This window comes from Oncorhynchus tshawytscha, unplaced genomic scaffold (assembly GCF_018296145.1).
Source record: "Oncorhynchus tshawytscha isolate Ot180627B unplaced genomic scaffold, Otsh_v2.0 Un_contig_8799_pilon_pilon, whole genome shotgun sequence".
Classification (NCBI taxonomy): Eukaryota; Metazoa; Chordata; class Actinopteri; order Salmoniformes; family Salmonidae; genus Oncorhynchus; species Oncorhynchus tshawytscha.
In genome coordinates, this window is record NW_024609746.1 from 44,456 (window position 1) to 62,542 (window position 18,087).

General features: G+C 42.3%; 1 protein-coding gene across 1 annotated transcript in view; it reads left to right on the forward strand.

Annotated features, from left to right (window-relative positions):
• Positions 1-18,087, forward strand: part of LOC112214382 (synapsin-3) — a 120,548-nt gene that overhangs the window by 26,904 nt on the left and 75,557 nt on the right. Inside the window, exon 4 of the mRNA XM_024373068.2 lies at positions 6,615-6,706. Coding sequence (XP_024228836.2) covers positions 6,615-6,706 — 92 coding nt within the window. The remainder of the gene's footprint in view (positions 1-6,614; positions 6,707-18,087) is intronic.

Consider the following 18,087-nt stretch of genomic DNA (forward strand, 5'->3'; position numbering starts at 1 on the left):
ACCTCAATGACACCCATTAGCAGAATTCTAAAAATACTCCCAAAGATTTCAGATTAGCGTTGTGTGATGTTAGTGAGGGCCAGAAGGAGAGGAGAGGGGGAGATGAGGGGGGCATATTTGGAGTCTTGCTGTGTGTTATGTGCTGTCCACTTGTCCTGAGGCCCTGTGTGTGTGGTACAGTTGGGCAGAGTGCTCTCAGCATTCTGATTTATACCCTCCGCCAGCTGTTCAGAGGGCCTAATAGACTTTAAAATACACAAACACTCTCATACACTAATTCAAATAAAATTGTACTTGTCACATGCCCCAAATACAACAGGTAGACCTTACAGTAAAATGCTTACTTACAAGCCTTAACCAACAACGGAAAAAATACCTAAAAAATAAGTCACAAATAAAGAGCAGCAGTAAAATAACAATAGTGAGGCTACATAATCAGGGGGTACTGGTACAGAGTCAATGTGCGGGGGCACCGGTTAGTCGAGGAATTTGTGCACAAGTTAGAGTGCACATGCATAAGATTTGCCCGAGACCGCTACAAGGATGGAACACTACAGAGCCCCGAGAGACTTTAATCAGTTAAATCATGGAACACTCTTCTTGAGGCCAGGGTAGGGTTTTAACAACAAAACATTTAGGACAGGAGTACTTCAGATCCTGTTCCTCGACTATTAAAAGGTTGTGGTAGACAACTGTTGCCATTATTTGGTGTGAGTCACATTTAGGCATTCTGAGAAGAGTTCTAGAAAGATGGCTTTCTGGCCGGAGTGCTTGGTATGTTGGGTACCAGCATCCGACTGTACTACAGCCTCCTGGCACATTTTTAGAAATATTGCAATTGTTCTGCCAACACAGAGATCCACCTTTAAATGACATCAATGACGATAGCAGTGGCGGTTAGAGGAAGGCAGATTTTGTGCACTGGGGGCAGTTAAAGGGGAGAGAAGGCAGTTCCCATGTATCCTGTCCTGTTTTCCTTTCCCAGGGTGAGAGCTGCTCTAACACACAACTGAATCTATTACCCTGATGGTAACCATGGCACTGTCAAATGGCCCCGTGTCCCGGGCACTCTCCCCAGTCACACAAATTTCGCATCCATAACTGTCCCATGACATAGGGCCTCACCCAGCCAGCCAATAGCAGGAGTTGTGGAGTGTTTTTGGTTGTTGCCAGAAACTAGCCCACTCTTCTGGTTTTATCTGGTCACAGCAAATGTCAACGTCTGCCCCTCTTGAGGGATTGCAATTTGCCAGATTGCAGATCTGTGTACTGGAATGTGTGGCATGTGTGTAGATGTTTGTGTGTTTCTCTGTGCATTTGTGTGTGTGTGTGTGTGTCATGTCTTTTAAGAGTCTTTCTTGGCGACGGCAAAGCATTGTGCCGAGCACACAGATGTTTCGTTGAGAGGCGGGTATCAGTGGAGAGGAGCTAAGGAGAGGAAGGGAGCCAAGTTCCAGTGTGTTGTGTCTTTGAGGCACATTGGGAGTGGCGCCTTGCTGTCCTGTAAATAAGATTAGGGCATTTACTCGCCCCCTGCTCTCTACTCCTCTGTGAGCGCAACACAATAAAAAGAGGGTGGGTTCACAGAAAAAAAAATAGTTTTCCTAAGTTGGCACATTGTTCTGGAAGACATGCACTCCCATAGTTTTTGTTTGTGCTGGCCACAGAGTTGAAAGGAAGGTATTTTTTTATTGAGCATTTTGATTAGGATTCTGGAGTATATTGGTTGCAACAAACTGTACAGAAGACACTGTTTTCTATTCAAATAAATGCAGGCCTTAGCCTGCATCCTTTCCTACTAAATATCCACTCTGCTGAGACCCATATAGCTGAAGGGCTTTTGCTGGCAATGCTGGTGCACAAATAACAAACACTAGAAGTTAAGGAAAGTTATGGTCTCTTCAGGTTGTGGCCTTTTTCAAGATTGCCACATATCCGTGAGGTTTCAGAATGCTTTTCAGGTTCGAGGACAAGCTCATGTTTCTCCAATACTTCAGAGGCTTAACTCACAATGCCTGAATGGGAACTTTAAGTCATCCATGTTCTGGGGCGTTTTTGTCATCCACGTTCATCGGCCCAAATACAATGCTTACACAGATGGCTTTTGTTTTTCTATTTGCATAGCACATGTTCTAACGACCTTCTGTGGCTTTACTTTGACAAAGTTCGTATTAACACTAGAGCAGCTAAACCATGTCGGTCCCATCTTGTTTGACTCTACCACGATCTGAATATACAAACATTAAGAACACCTTTCTAATATTGACTTAAACCCCCTGCTTTTTCCCTCAGAATAGACTCAATTCGTCAGGGCATGGACTCTACGAGGTGTCAAAAGAGTTCCACAGGGATGCTGGCTCAGGTTGACTCCAATGCTTCCCACAGTTGTCAAGTTGGCTGGATGTCATTTGGGTGGTGGACCATTCTTGATACACATGGGGAAACTGAGCGTGGAAAAACCCAGCGTTGCACTTCTTGATACTTACCGGTGTGCTTGGCACCTACTACCATAACCCATGCCAAAGGCACTATAATATTTTTGTCTTGCAAAATCCATGTCTCTATTGTCTCGGCTTTTAACGTCCTTCTTTAAAGTCCTTCCTTCATCTACACTGATTGAAGGGGATTTAACAAGTGACGTCAATAAAGGGATCATAGCTTTCACAATGTTTTGTACACTTTGTGTACCTTGTTTATTCAGATTGGTGTCTCATTGTTTAACCATATAGCCTTTACGAATAGTGAATTATTGAATTTGGCCCACTACGATCCCATGTACATTCCTCTTATGACAAATGACGATACCACCACGCTCTCTGTAATGTTGTGTTTTGCGGTCAACCAGATCTGCCGAATTTTGATTTTTTTTTTTCATAGTTGAAAAGGGGCAGGACTACACCATTGAGAACCCATTAGAATTCCTGACACATGTTACCGCTAGAAGTCTGAGGTCAACATCTTGCTGATCTCGCCTGTAACATCCCACACTGCAGTATAGGGACTGAAACCAATCCTTCTTGACCTTTGACCCCTCACCTCACCTTCCATCCTGAGTAGACTGTCCACCTCAGTGACTGGTCTCCATCTCCACAGCGCTAACATGTTGGAAGCATGTTCACAGTAAAGTAGGGCAGGAATGTTGTATTTTTTCTTTAGGATTTATTTGCTTTTTGGCCCTCTGAAGCTAAATCAAATCAAAATGTATTTACCACATGTGCTGAATACAACAAGTGTAGACTTTACCATGAAATGCTTACTTACAAGCCCTTAACCAACAGTGCAGTTCAAGAAGAAGAAAATATTTACCAAGTAGTCTAAAATAAAAAGCAATAATAAAAAGTAACACTAACGAGGCACCGGTACCAAGTCGGTGTGTGCGGGGAAACAGGCTAGTTGAGGTAATCTGTACATGTAGGTGGGGGTGAAGTGACTATACATAGGTAACAAACAGTGAGTAGCAGCGGGGGGTTGGGTCGGGTCAGTCAATGTAAATTGTCTGGTGCTGATTTTTATGGATTGTTCAGCAGTCTAATGGCTAAGCGGTAGAAGCTGTTGAGAAGTTTTTTTGGTCCTAGACTTGGTGCTCTGGTACCGCTTGCCGTGCGGTAACAGGGAAAACAGTATAACTTGGGTGACTGGGGTCTCTGACAATTTTATGGGCTTTCTTCTGACACCGCCTATTATGTATGTCTTCGATGGCAGGAAACTTGGCCCTAGTGATGTAATGGCCGTTTTCACTACCCTCTGTAGCGCCTTATGGTCAGATGCCGCGCAGTTGCCATACCAGGCGATGAGGCAACCGGTCAGGATGCTCTCGGTGGTGCAGCTGTAAAACCTTTTGAGGATTTTGGGACCCATGCCAAATTTGTTCAGTCTCCTGGGGGGGGTTGTCGTCGACTGTCTTGGTATGTTTGGACCATGATAGTTTGTTGGTGATGTGGACACCAAGGAACTAGACACTCTCGACCCGCTCCCTACAGCCCCGTCGACGTTAATGGGGGCCTGTTCGGCCTGCCTTGTAGTCCACGATCAGCTCCTTTGTCTTGCTCACATTAAAGGAGAGGTTGTTGTCCTGGCACCACACTGCCAGTTCTCTGAACTCCCTATATGCCATCTCATTGTCGGTGTTCAGGCCTAACACTGTTGTGTCGTCAGCAAACTTAATGATGGTATTGGAGTCCTGTTTGGCCACGCAGTTGTGGGTGAACAGGGAATACAGGAGGTGACTAAGCGTGGCAGATGTATTGTTGCCTACTCTTACCACCTGGGGGCGGCTCGTCAGGAAGTCCAGGATCCAGTTGCAGAGGGAGGTGTTTAGTCCGAGTCCTTAGCTTAAGGATGAGCTTTGGGGGCACTATGGTGTTGAACGCTGTGCTGTAGTCAATGAATAGCATTCTCACATAGGTGTTCCTTTTGTCCAAGTGAGAAAGGGTGGTGTGGAGTGCGATTTGAGATTGCATCATCTGTTGGGAAGGTATGCGAATTGGAGTGGGTCTAGGGTGCTGTTATGGTACCAACACCCAAACAAGGTCACCAAGGCCAAAAACAAAGACATGAACCCAGCATATGATCACAAACAATTCCAAACTGAAATAACTGCAGGGATTTTATTTTATTTTGAAAAAATATGTCAAATGTGTTTTTAAATGTAGAGTTTAATTCCTTCCTGATTCCTGGTTTAGGACAGCATCATTCATTGGCCAGTCTCTCTGTGGTTCTCAATCAGAAATAAGGTGTATTTTATCAGCCCTGACTTTAGCAGTCATGCCATACATGGAGAATGTCATGCGTTTGGATATTATGCTCTTGGGTTCACCATGGATGGGGAAAGTGGCTGTGTCTTAATACCAAGTTTCCCCAAAGGGCCACACCCATTGTGCATGTTCCTGAATGTACTGTGCAGTATTTACCCTGCAGCAAAATGTACTAATGGCTAATAATGTATGTGACCTGTGTCTGGGCTGAAGTGGATGTACAGTGCCTTGCGAATGTATACGGCCCCCTTGAACTTTGCGACCTTTTGCCACATTTCAGGCTTCAAACATAAAGATATAAAACTGTATTTTTTTGTGAAGAATCAACAACAAGTGGGACACAATCATGAAGTGGGACACAATCATGAAGTGGGACACAATCATGAAGTGGAATGACATTTAACGGACCTCTGAGACTATCACAGTGCAGGTACATTTATACGGAGACTTGATTACACACAAGTGGATTGTATTTATCATCATTAGTCATTTAGGTCAACATTGGATCATTCAGAGATCCTCACTGAACTTCTGGAGAGAGTTTGCTGCACTGAAAGTAAAGGGGCTGAATAATTTTGCACGCCCAATTTTTCAGTTTTTGATTTGTTCAAAAAGTTTGAAATATCCAATAAGTCGTTCCACTTCATGATTGTGTCCCACTTGTTGTTGTTTCTTCACAAAAAAATACAGTTTTATATCTTTATGTTTGAAGCCTGAAATGTGGCAAAAGGTCGCAAAGTTCAAGGGGGCCGAATACTTTCGCAAGGCACTGTATGTAGATTTGGAATCTACTATGAATTTATTAAATTTGGGTGCAATATGCGTTTAACACGTGTCCCCTTGCAAGGTGCTGTCCTGAGAACACAGTCAGCAAGTGAGAGACTAAAACCAGATGCATTGGAGCTAAATCTCTGGAGCAAATTTATTTCAAACCTGTAATTACATGAGACAATGGAGGCACTTGTCCCCTAATGCCCCATTCTAGTCCCTCTGTTCCCGGAGCTCTCTTCCAGACAGGCCAAGCTGCAGTGTCCCTTCCCCTCCAGAGAGGATCTCTGCTCTGCCTGGGAGTTTGATCAAGTCATTAAATAGCTGCCTGGGCTCAAGCCTCCCTCCCTGTCACAAGGCCTCTGCTGCCCTGTCCTCTCTGGGAGGCCACAGACAGACTCTGGATAACTTGATTAGTCTCTCTTTCGCTCTCTCTCTCTCACAAAGCTCTCTCTCCCACCCCACCCATCACAGAGAAATAGTATAGCTAGCTGGTCTGCCATAATATAATAGAGACATATCTAGCTGGTCTGCCATAATATAATAGAGACAGTAGATCTAGCTGGTCTGCCATAATATAGTAGAGACAGTAGATGTAGCTGGTCTGCCATAATGTAATAGAGACAGTAGATCAAGCTGGTCTGCCATAATATAGTAGAGCAATAGTATTACCACCCATTGACCTCATTGACTTGGGGTTTCTCGTTATAGTAACTTTATTTCTATGGTCCCTCATGCCCCTAGAGAAGGGGTGACTGGAGCTTAAGTGGTAGAGCCTACCACTCACATGACGACATAGGTTATCAGTGATGGGTGTTATCTGTTGCAAAGTACTTTGATGTTTCCCACTCATATCTAAGCGTGTGTGTGTGTGTGTGTGTGTGGAATGTTTTACTCGTATAGTTCAAAGATGTCTTTTTTTTAACAGAAAGCCAGAAAGGCTTTTTATGTTAATGTTGAAAGTTAGGACTGTTTTTTTGATGTTTCAGGCCTATAGACACACATGTAAATTGTGTTTTACAGTAATTTGATACTTCTATCGCCCAGTGAATGTGTATAACTCAGCGTGGCGTTTTTCTCCTTGTTTCACAGGCGGAGTTCTCCGAGATCAACCTGGCTTCGTACATGAACTCTGGGTGTATGATTGATATGCAGGCCATAAGAGGAGGAACCAAAGTGGTCAGGTAAGGTAACAAATAGATGGAGAGGTAAAGAGAGCGGCCCCTGTATGTCAGTCAATAGCTCTGTTCTGACGCATTTGCCCACGCATCTTCAGTCTGCCTCAGTGGGTCTGGACAATGGCTCCAGTTATTCCCTTCAACAGCCATCAGCTACATTGTGTGTGTGTGTGTGTGTGTGTGTGTGTGTGTGTGTGTGCATTTGCTTTCAGTCACAAAAAAGGGATGACACAATAGATGATGGAGCCGTTGGGAAATTATATGACAAGGACTGGCTATTACTGTCATGCAAAACATGTCTGTGAATACCTCTGAAAAGAAGTTCAGTATCGGAAGCACCCAACCTTTTTACCTCTGTATCCTTCCTCTCAGCTCAAACACTACTTCTCAGACTTCCAGAATTCCCTCCTCAATTTTGCGCTGTGTTCCATACTACAGCAAGATTCCAAAATGGAATAGTCTTCACACAACTTCTTTACATACCAACTTCTTCCTCTGTGGGCTGCAGTGGAGCTGTGTTTCTGGTAGTTTGGGAGTTGACGTCACCGCCTGCCTCTCTCTTCCTTCATGTAGCAGGGTTTAAATGTCCTGATTTAGTCAATTAGATCAGCTAATGAGGTGCATGCTGCTATGGAGCGTCAGACCACTGCTTGTTTCACAGCCTTCTGGGGAATGCACTAGCCTGGTCCCAGATCTGTTTGTGCTGTCTTGCCATCTGCATAACATTGATCTGGGACCAGGCTAGTAATGTACTACTCAGCTCTATGCTGGCATTGCTACGATACTTTATCGCGATAATGAATGTTGTTTTTCTTCTTTACACATCTGAAAAAATGACCTACTGGGTTGGATCTGGCAGTTGTACAGGAAATGTTAAGGAAACATTCTGGCCTTGTGTAGTTTGAAGCAGTTTGAAGTTAAGTCAAGGATACACAGTGGCTAGACTAGACGGGTTGTAGGGTTGTGTATCATGCCTTTCTGTCGTAGCTTGTCTGGGAGGTGGATGCCTGCCTGGCTGTCTGTCACTGAGGTTATTGTATTGCTTGCCTGTGTAATGTAGTCAATTACCATGGATTGACTGCAATAAAGAGTCAATGCCCACATGAAAAATACTACAGTAATTACTGTATAATTCTGTAGAATACTATACTTCACACTAGGGCTAATCCCAATTAGTCGACTGGTTGATTGTTTTAGTAGAGCTTTTGGAAACAACTGCTCATTCAAAGGTTTTTCTTTATTTTTACTGTTTTCTACATACATAAATAACACATGGAATGAAGTAACCAAGAAAGTGTTATAAAATATATTTTGATTTGTTTATATGAGATATTTCAAAGTAGCCACCCTTTGCCTTGATGGCAGCTTTGCACACTCTTGGCATTCTCTGAACCAGCTTCATGAGGTGGTCACCTGGAATGCATTTCAATTAACAGGTGAGCCTTGTTAAGTTAATTTGTGGAATTGCTTTCCTTTATGTGTTTGAGCCAATCAGTTGTGTTTTGACAAGGTAAGGGTTTTATACAAAAGATGGTATTTTAACAAATAGGGCAAAGTCCATATTATGCCAAGAACAGCTCAAATAAGCGAGGAGAAACTGCAGTCCATTACTTTCAGACATGAAGGTCCGTCAATTCGGAACATTTCAAGAACATTGAAAGTTTCTTTAAGGGCAGTCGCAAAAACCATCAAGCGCTATGATAACTGGCTCCCATGAGGAATGCCACAGGAAAGGAAGACCCAGAGTTACCTCTGCTGCAGAGGATAAGGTCACTAGACTTACCAGTCTCAGAAATTGCAGCTCAAATGAACTCAAGCATTTAAGTAACAGACACATCTCAACATCATAGGCCGTCATTGTAAATACGAATTTGTTCTTAACTGACTTGCCTAGTTAAAGAATAAAATTTAAAAAAAAATCAACTTCAGAGGAGACTGTGTGAATCAGGCCTTCATGGTCGAATTGCTGCAAGGGAACCACTACTAAAGGACACCAATAAGAAGAAGAGACGCGGGTTACACATTTTGGGGATTATTCAGAGGTGGAAACTTTCCGTGGGAATTAACGGTAATATATGAGAATGAATATTAATACCATTTAAATGTAGATGTTTTTTACATTGGATATATTTACCATATATGTAGACAGAAACATAAACCTTTTACCTTATGATAAGTAGACATAATTGCAAATGATTAACGCCTTCCAATAGGAAAAAATAAACAATTTAGTTATGAAATGAACTTTAAATGCGTTGACTTTTCACATGGGATGATTTCACTGAACATCAAAAGGGAATATTGAATGATCGCATCTCCCAAAAACTTTCAACATGCATCTGTAAAATGATAGTCTAGAAACTAAAGCTTTGGTTGTCTTCCTCTCAGGCTTCCATCTCTTCACCTTGGACCTCCTCAACGTCAGACTCTGAGGCCTCATCTTCGCTGTCACTTTCCAACCTTGTTGAGGATGACTTGTCAGGCTCAAAAAGCCTCACATTTTCTTGGATGGCCACCAATGTTTCAACCCTTGTATTGGTCAGCCTGTGTTCCTAAACAAGGACTAGTTGCGCTCTGAGGCGGCTGATGTTGGTGGGATTTGGAGGGGGATGGAGGCAACAGAGGAAAGAGCCTCAGATCCACAAAGTCCCTTCCACCAGGTGGCTGATGAGATGTTGGCACGACTGCCATATTGCTTCTCCATCTCCCTCAATCCGTGCAATGGCTGCTGCTATAGGTTTCATGCTGCTTACCACTCTCTCCGAAAATACATAATCCAGGAGGATCCTGGATGGGGCTGTCCATCGGCAGACTGTGATATGGCCATTTCTTGGAGAGACTCCTTCCTCTCCAGGAGACTGTCAAACATGATGTCAACCCCACCCCAACGGGTGTTGCTGGGCAGCTTCAATGTGGTTCTATTATTCTTCTCACTGCTTGTTGTGGTAGCTTGCTGCTATAACTTGATGATGCTTCACATACCTAACCATTTCCTTGGCTCTCTTGTAGAGTGTATCCATTGTTTTCAGTGCCATGATGTTCTTGAGGAGCAGATTGAATGCATGAGCAGCACAGCCAATTGATGTGAGGGTAGGACTCCTCCACTTTAGACCAAGCAGCCTTCATGTTTGCAGCATTGTCTGTCACCAGTGCAAATGCCTTCTGTGGTCCAAGGCCATTGATGACTGCCTTCAGCTCATCTGCAATGTAGAGACCGGTGTGTCTGATATTCCTTGTGTCTGTAGAATACTGGTTGAGATTATGTAGTTAATTATTCCTTCCCCACGAACATTCGACCACCCATCAGAGATGATTGCAATATAGTCTGCTTTCTCTATTTGCTTGACCTTCACTTGAACTCTGACCTTTGCATCCAGTAAATGAATAGATAAAGCATGTCTTGGTTGGGTGTATGCTGGGCAAAGAACATTCAGAAATCTCTTCCAATACACATTGCCTGTGAGTATCAGATGTGAACCAGTTGCATACACAGCTCGAGCAAGACATTCATCAGCATTTCTCTGACTACGTTCCTCCATTGAGTTTAAAAAAAACTTCTGATTCCAGGAGGACCAAGAGCTGTTGTTATCGATAAGGTGTCTGACCTCGAATAGAAGTAGAGGGACTTTTGTCAGAGGTTGCTTGTTGTGAGCGCTGAGGGAACGTTATGCACTTGGCCAGATTATTCTCCATCTTTTGTTGCGTTCTTCACATATGATTTGGCACAATATTTGCAAATGTACACAGCTTTTCCTTCTACATTAGCTGCAGTGAAATGTCCCCACACATCAGATGTTTCCTGTGGCATTTTCTTGTAAAGATTGGAAAAAAATGAGTAAAACTAACCCAAATACAATTCCATGTACAGATAAATAGTTAAGCAGTTAGATTAAACAACTCCTTTGTAAGATACATGTTTTAAAATTAAACATGTATGGAAACAGGTGAATTAACACTCAGTTGGCAAGCTAAAACCCACATGGTAGCAAAAACTAACAAACAGAAATTGTTAACCAGTTAGAAATGATTTAAACACACTGCTGTAGGCTACTATTTACTAATTAACAAAACATAATTTAAAATATATTCACCCCACCCAGTATTGTAATCAAAACTTACCAGAATGCAAGTAGTCCTTGGCTCAGACAGTGTAGTAGTGTGGGCTCAATAGCATCTCATTAGTGTGCAAGATCTTGAGAATTATCTGCACATGTGATGGAAGAGTGCACTGTGCATGCAAAGGGTTGCAATTCCATTGCATCGGGGATAGTTTAACCAAAAATATTCCACAAGACCTAGAATTGCCTTAGTGAATAAGCTAACTTTTTTTTGATGAATTTAAGCAAAATTCCCCCAGTTCTCGAGCTTAACTTCCCATGGAAAAATGCCGGAGAAATTCCGGAAATTTACTGGAAAGTTTCCGACCCTTTGCAAACCCAAAAAACACAAGCGATGGACATCAGGACCGGTGGAAATCTGTCCTTTGGTCTGACGAGTCCAAAAGTTGAGCTTTTTGGATTCAAACTGCCGTGTCTTTGTGAGACGCAGAGTATGTGAACTGATGATCTCCGCGTGTGTGGTTCCCACCGTGAAGCATGGAGTAGTTGTGGGTGTGCTTTGCTGGTGACACTGTCAGGGATTTATTTAGAATTTAAGGCACACTTAACAAGCATGGCTACCACAGCATTCTGCAGCGATACGCCATCCCATCTGGTTTGCGCTTAGTGAGACTCATTTATTTTTCAACAGGACAATGATCCAACACGCCTCCAAGCTGTGTAAGGGCTATTTGACCAAGAAGGAGAGTAATGGAGTGCTGCATCAGATGACCTGACCTCTACAATCACCTGACCTCAACCCAATTGAGATGGTTTGGGATGAGTTGGACCGCAGAGTGAAGGAAAAGCAGCCAACAAGTGCTCAGCATATGTGAGAACTGCTTCAAGTCTGTTGGAAAAGCATTCCAGGGGAAGCTGGTTGAGAGAATGCCAAGTGTGTGCAAAGCTGTCAAGGCAAAGGGTGGCTACTTTGAAGATTCTCAAATTATAAAATATATTTAGATTTGTTATTTTTTTTTGGTTACTACATGATTCCATATGTGTTATTTCATAGTATTGATGTCTTCACGAATAATCTACAATGTAGAAAATAGTAAAAATAAAGAAACCCTTGAATGAGTAGGTGTCAACTTTTGATCTTTACTCTTTAAAAAAATATTTATTTATTTGTGCCCATATCAGTGAACTAATCAATTGTGGAGGCCTAGACTAAAAGCCAATATGCTTGATTTGAAAATGTGGTAGGAGGCTCCATATGGGGGGTGTGACGCAATTGCGGAGCATGCAGAGGCCAACTCGATCTCCGTACCGTATCGCCATGCGCCTCATAAATGTTGTAATAATGCGGAGGGCTCTGTATAGCTCCATGATTGGTTGATGGTATGTTGGTGGTACATCCTGTATTAACGTAAACTCACTTATTTGACAACAGCTCTGCACTGCTCCGAGAAGTATGAATGACCTGATATCACCGTAAATGCTGCATGGCCAATTCAGACATCGGATTGACCATGCGCCCAGATGCACATCTCTCTCCCGCCAATTTATGCACATTTGTTTCACAACTTCATTTTGTGAATTATTTTCTTTTTAGTGTATCAATTCCCCATTTACATATATCACCAGTAATACATTTACCTTTAATTCATATAATTTCTAATCTACAATGTTTGTTACTTTGGTTATGGTAATTTATTTTAATGTATTCAATATTATTCTAGTCTTCCCCTTCTCGTAGAAGTAGGCTACTTGGCCTGTTCACAAACGTAGGCAAATAAATGTGCCTATTTGGGGATCTAATAGTATTTCTGATTTGCCTTACTGCACCACCACTAATGAGTTTTGGAGCTTCTCAGAGTTGTTTTCTTCACCTCAAACAGCAAGCAAACAAAGTCCATTGAGAATAACAGTAGTGCCGCAATGTATTTGAAAAATCTTTCCAGCTCTCTCCCTTTTGATAACCACTCAGCGTGAAAGGGTAAAATGTCGTGCTCTAGTCCAGTGGAAATAGGACTGCCTGATTTACTTGTCAGTACTTGACTTGGACTGAAATAGGTATTCATTTTGGGTACTAGTACTGTTTTATGTTTAGGTGCAGGAGCTCCACAATACTTTTGAGGAACCGGGGCTCAAGCAGTAGAACATTTTGAGGTGCCGGTACTCCGCTCTGGTGAGCTCCTGCCCAAGTTAAGCACTGCTTCTTATCCCTTGCGCAAATAGCTTACAGCTGTCTGTCCTGAGCTCACTGTTGCAAGAAACTGAATATTGTATACAATGTTGCAAGCTTCGGGCACACACAAGTTGGTTGGTAAAATGTTTAAAGTGGCTACACGTGGCCTGGCTGCAAATGTGATTTTATAGGACATTTATTTTTATCAGGAGATTTCCTACCTGCAGGCTGCAATATTTTTATTCGTTGGCTTTATGTCGGCTATTTTGACATAGTTGGCAATGGCAATAGACGTTACTTTTTAGGGGTTGTATCATTTTCATTTAGATTTGGATATAATTTTGATTAACCATATGACAATGATTTTGAGCTATGTTATTAAAAATGTAACTTTCACCAGAATTTGTAAATGAAAACCGTAGCTGGCACACAGACTGTAGAAATTGTAAGATAAATTGGCATTCCACATGAGAAAGGTTGCCAACTCCTCCTGTTGCTTATTACCGGCAACTTCATGAGAGGAATGGCAGAATCTGTTTTGGGGCCAGTAACCGAAAGGTCAGCTTGGGGATTTGATCCAACAACAAGGTAAAAATCTGTCATTCTGCCCCTGAACAAGGCAATTGTGGCGGCCAAGCGTTCATAGCGACGTCGCTTTTTGATCCTTTGTCGGCTCTTCCTATCATTGTCAAGCAGAATTCACCAAGCGATTGTTCACCCACTAATAGGGAACGTGAGCTGGGTTTAGACTGTCGTGAGACAGGTTAGTTTTACCCTACTGATGATGTGTTGTTGCAATCATTGTAAATAAGAATTTGTTCTTAACTGACTTGCCTAGTTAAATAAATTATATATATTTTTTAAATCTGCAAAAGCCAGCAAGACTGAGAGGAGGATGCTCGGACAAGGTTAAGGATTTTTTCATCTGGTTATATAGATCTCTGGCGCACTCCTGAGGCATTTGTCTAAGTTCATCAAACTGTAAGCTTAAAACATTTTAAGTTGAGTTGATTTTATTAAGACACAAGGTATGTCTACTGTATAGTGCCTTGAGAAAGTATTCAGACCCCTTGACTTTTTCCACATTTATTCTAAACTGGATTCAATTGTTTTTCCTCATACACCATACCCCATAATGACAAAGAAAAGTTTAAAGTTTTTTTTTACATGTCACATTTTATAAAAATATAAATAACTGAAATCACATTTTATGTAAGTATTCAGACCTTTTACACAATACTTTTTTGGAAAACCTTTTGGCGGTGATTACAGCTTTGAGTCTTCTTGGGTATGATGCTACAAGCTTGGCACACCTGTATTTTGGGACTTCCTCCCATTCATCTCTGCAGATCCTCTTAAGCTCTGTCATGTTGGATGGGGAGTGGATATTTTTAGGTCTCTCAATCTAGTTTTTCATGGTCTAGCTGGTCTGATGAAACTAAGATTGAACTCTTTGGCCTGAATGCCAAGCATCACGTCTGGAGGAAACCTGGCACCATCCCTACGGTGAAGCATGGTGATGGCGGCATGCTGTGGGGATGTTTTTTAGAGGCAGGGACTGCGAGACTAGTCAGGATTGAGGGAAGATGGACTGAGTAAGGTACAGAGAGATCCTTGATGAAAACCTTCTCCAGAGCTCTCAGGACCTCCGACTGGTGTGAAGGTTCACCTTTGCACTCACCCTAAGCACACAGCCAAGACAACACAGGAGTGGCTTCGGGACAAGTCTCTGAATGTCCTTGAGTGGCCCAGCCAGAGCCCGGACTTGAACCCGATCGAACATCTCTGGAGAGGACGCTCCCCATCCAACCTGATAGAGCTTGAGAGGATATGTAGAGAAGAATAGAAGAAACTCCCCAAATGCAGGTGTTCCAAGATCGTAGCATCATACCCAAGGCTGTAATTGCTGCCACAGTTGCTTCAACAAAGTACTGAGTAAAGGGTCTTATTTTACTTATGTAAATGTATATTTCAGGTTTTTAAATACAAAAAAATTAAATACCAATTTCTATAAACCTCTTTTTGCTTTGTCATTATGGGGTATTGTGTGTAATTTAAAAAAAAAAAAAATTTTTTTTTTTTTTTGGATAAGTCTAACAAAATGTGAAAAGTCAAGGGGTCTGAATACTTTCCAAATGCACTCTATACTAAAGTTAACTGTAAATACTGCAGTTGAGTCTGCAAAAACACTACTGTGAATACTACAGTTTTTATTCCATAGTATTTTTTTCATGTGGGTGGTGAGAGCCAATGGTGGGAAAATGTAGATAACTTCATTAAGATACGGCTGTTGTCCTTTGCTTGACACACATTCCCCTAAGCCATACAGTAGTATAGCTTATCACTGCCTACTCAGGATTTGGTGCAGTCTATAAGTGATTCTGTATTGGTGCCTAAGCTGGGCTAATAATGACTACGTATGAAAATGTTCCATTTTATTCTTAGCCGGAAGACTAAATGAAAACAAATCTTAAAAATCCTATATGCTTTGAGACACATTCCTGAAGATAACCATATCGGATAAACGGCATGTTTCCTAAGGACCTCAGATTAAAGGCATTATGTTTTATAACATAAATTGTGTGTGACATGTACTGTACATGTGAGTAGTTGGTTCGCACGGCTCTCAAACTGCTCTCTGTGTCCGTGCGTGTCCTGGTCGGTTTATAGGGCTCCTGCTGTTCCGTCCATGCAGGGCTGCATAAAGAAGGGCCATGATCCGTTCAGCATTCTGACCCTTGACATCTGGCTACGGTGCGCTCCCTAAACACTTCCCCCACCTCCCCTCTACTGGCCTATCAAGGGAGCACACTTTCTCACAGTTCTGTGGTTTCAGACTTTTTTATCCAAGTGGAACTTCTTAGAAGTGCATGGTTTTCGCTTGTTTGTCATATATCAACTAAACCGTAACAAGTGCACTATTACTCTGGGTTTTGATGCGGCCGATGCCAATGTAACTGCACATGCACTTATATGGGAGCACACACGGCTTTTACATTTAGATTTTTAAAAAGCATAACGTGAAGATACACGCTTTTGTACATGACTTCGTACTATGATGACATTAGTAGGACCTGCTGTTACTGGCTATTAAATGACTTCAAGTGGTTCTGCCCTTGTTATTTTCTGCCATGGCATAGAGGTAGGCATGTTTTTGAGCATATGGTGCGTTCTCGTTCGTGCAAGAGTCGCGTCCAAAACGTGCCGTCACCTGTTTTTTTTTTTGTTTTGTTTTTTGCTTTTCTTTTGCGATTTCTGCCAAACCCCTCCAGCCCAGCTGATGAACTTTAACTTAAAGCAGAGACACTGGTCTAGCAAAGTGTTTCACGATTATAGCAATGGAGCATGATTAGCCACAGCAAAAGGACTCCGATCAGCACAGCCAAAGGTTTCTTCTCCACAGTCCTGCTCCTCCTGTGACGAATGAACTGAAATCCAATCAGGGAGGTGATTAGGGTAATGGGAAACCGCATCCTGCCCAGCCATGCTGGCAGGAATACGCTGTGAAGTGAATGAGCAAATGCCTGTCTGACTGGGCTGGGCGACTCAATATGGCCGCTTGTTTACCTGTTATGTGCATGCAACGTACAATGAAAACACCCCCACTCACATTATAGGTGCTGGATTAATTAGGCCAAGTGAAGGGCCGTTATAGAGGGCAGGATCGGTTATACTGTTTGACAGCTCCCAGAGACCTCACTATGCTTGTCTTATCTGACTTGGGGTCCCTCAGGGTGGTGTAAGTACCCAGCTGTGTTTAGAGGGCAAAGTGCTTTTCAGGCATGCCAAGGACAACAGGCATGTTTTGGCAAAGCGATTACTAGTGTAGAAGAGGCTTTTTTTTAGAGAGCTACCACAGGACTAGATCAGGTTGACCGCTGTGCTATCGGTCATACTAAAATGTCAAGTGTAAATGTTTTACATACAGAGCTCATATTACTGTATTGAATTATAATATAATTGTACATAAATGTTTTATTTGTTACATTTGACTGTAAAACCTAGCAGTACTACTTATTTTTCTGAGTGTAAGGTGAATGAATACCATTTAGCAAAATACTTTATGAAACAAAGTTATTTTAAACAAATGCATATCTGTTATTGAACAACCCTATGCCATGATTAGATGGTGAAACGCACCGTTCTTTTCATAATTTCTATAAACAATAAAAGCTCATTTACATTTTCACCAATGTTTGTATATATAGCGTTTTGGAATTTTAAACTCTTCAATTGAACACAGTAAGTTCCTCCATACCTGGAGACGTGTGGATTTCACTGTCCTTGAACACTTCCAGAGACGAGAACAAATTTGTCTCTGTAGATTTGGTTTTGATTTACATACCATGCTCACCTGCTTTTACATTTGTATGTTCATGCATTGTGTAGCGCCAAGACCTAAACTGAATGCCAATGCACCTTGCTTATCTAGAGCCATACTATTTTGTAGCAGACCGGCAGTGGGAGTTCCTAACCCTGTCATGGTTGACTGCAGGGGCCCGTCCTCCCTCTGCATTCCTCCCTGTCCTCACCCCCCCCCCAGACCTGCGGTCAGTCTCACAGATGGAGCAGGGATATTGCATCAGCAGATACTTGTATGTTATTCTTTTTCTAATTCTCTGTCCCGTAAGCTACCATAACCAACACCCTACCCAGACAGAAAGGGTTGAACCTCCTTGAGTCCTGAGGCAGATGCCATGTGACGGGGCCTGGCTCTGCTTAGATTACCTCCGATGTAGATTACTGAACCAAGACCAACCAGTTTCATGTCACCTAAACACACACTCACTCTGTACACATACACAGGTTCACACACATGTAAAGTAGCGTGTACCTCATATGTACACGAAAATCGACCCCAGAATTGAGACCGACATGTCATGCGCGCGCCTACACAATTGAATCACTTTTTTTCCACTGAAGACCCTTGCTACTGTACTTCAATCAGACCTTCTAATACCTCAGATGTGGTAGTCTTATAGCAAATGAATCCAGCTCACAGACAGAAGTCAGGCATGTGCTTAACAAACCTCAGGATGATTTCCACCAAAAGCACCACCACCAGACTTTAATACAAATACTATACAGCTCAGAATTAGTCCTGATGCCAATTCTGTAATGTTTTCATGAATACAAATGGTCCCTCTAAACCACTCTAA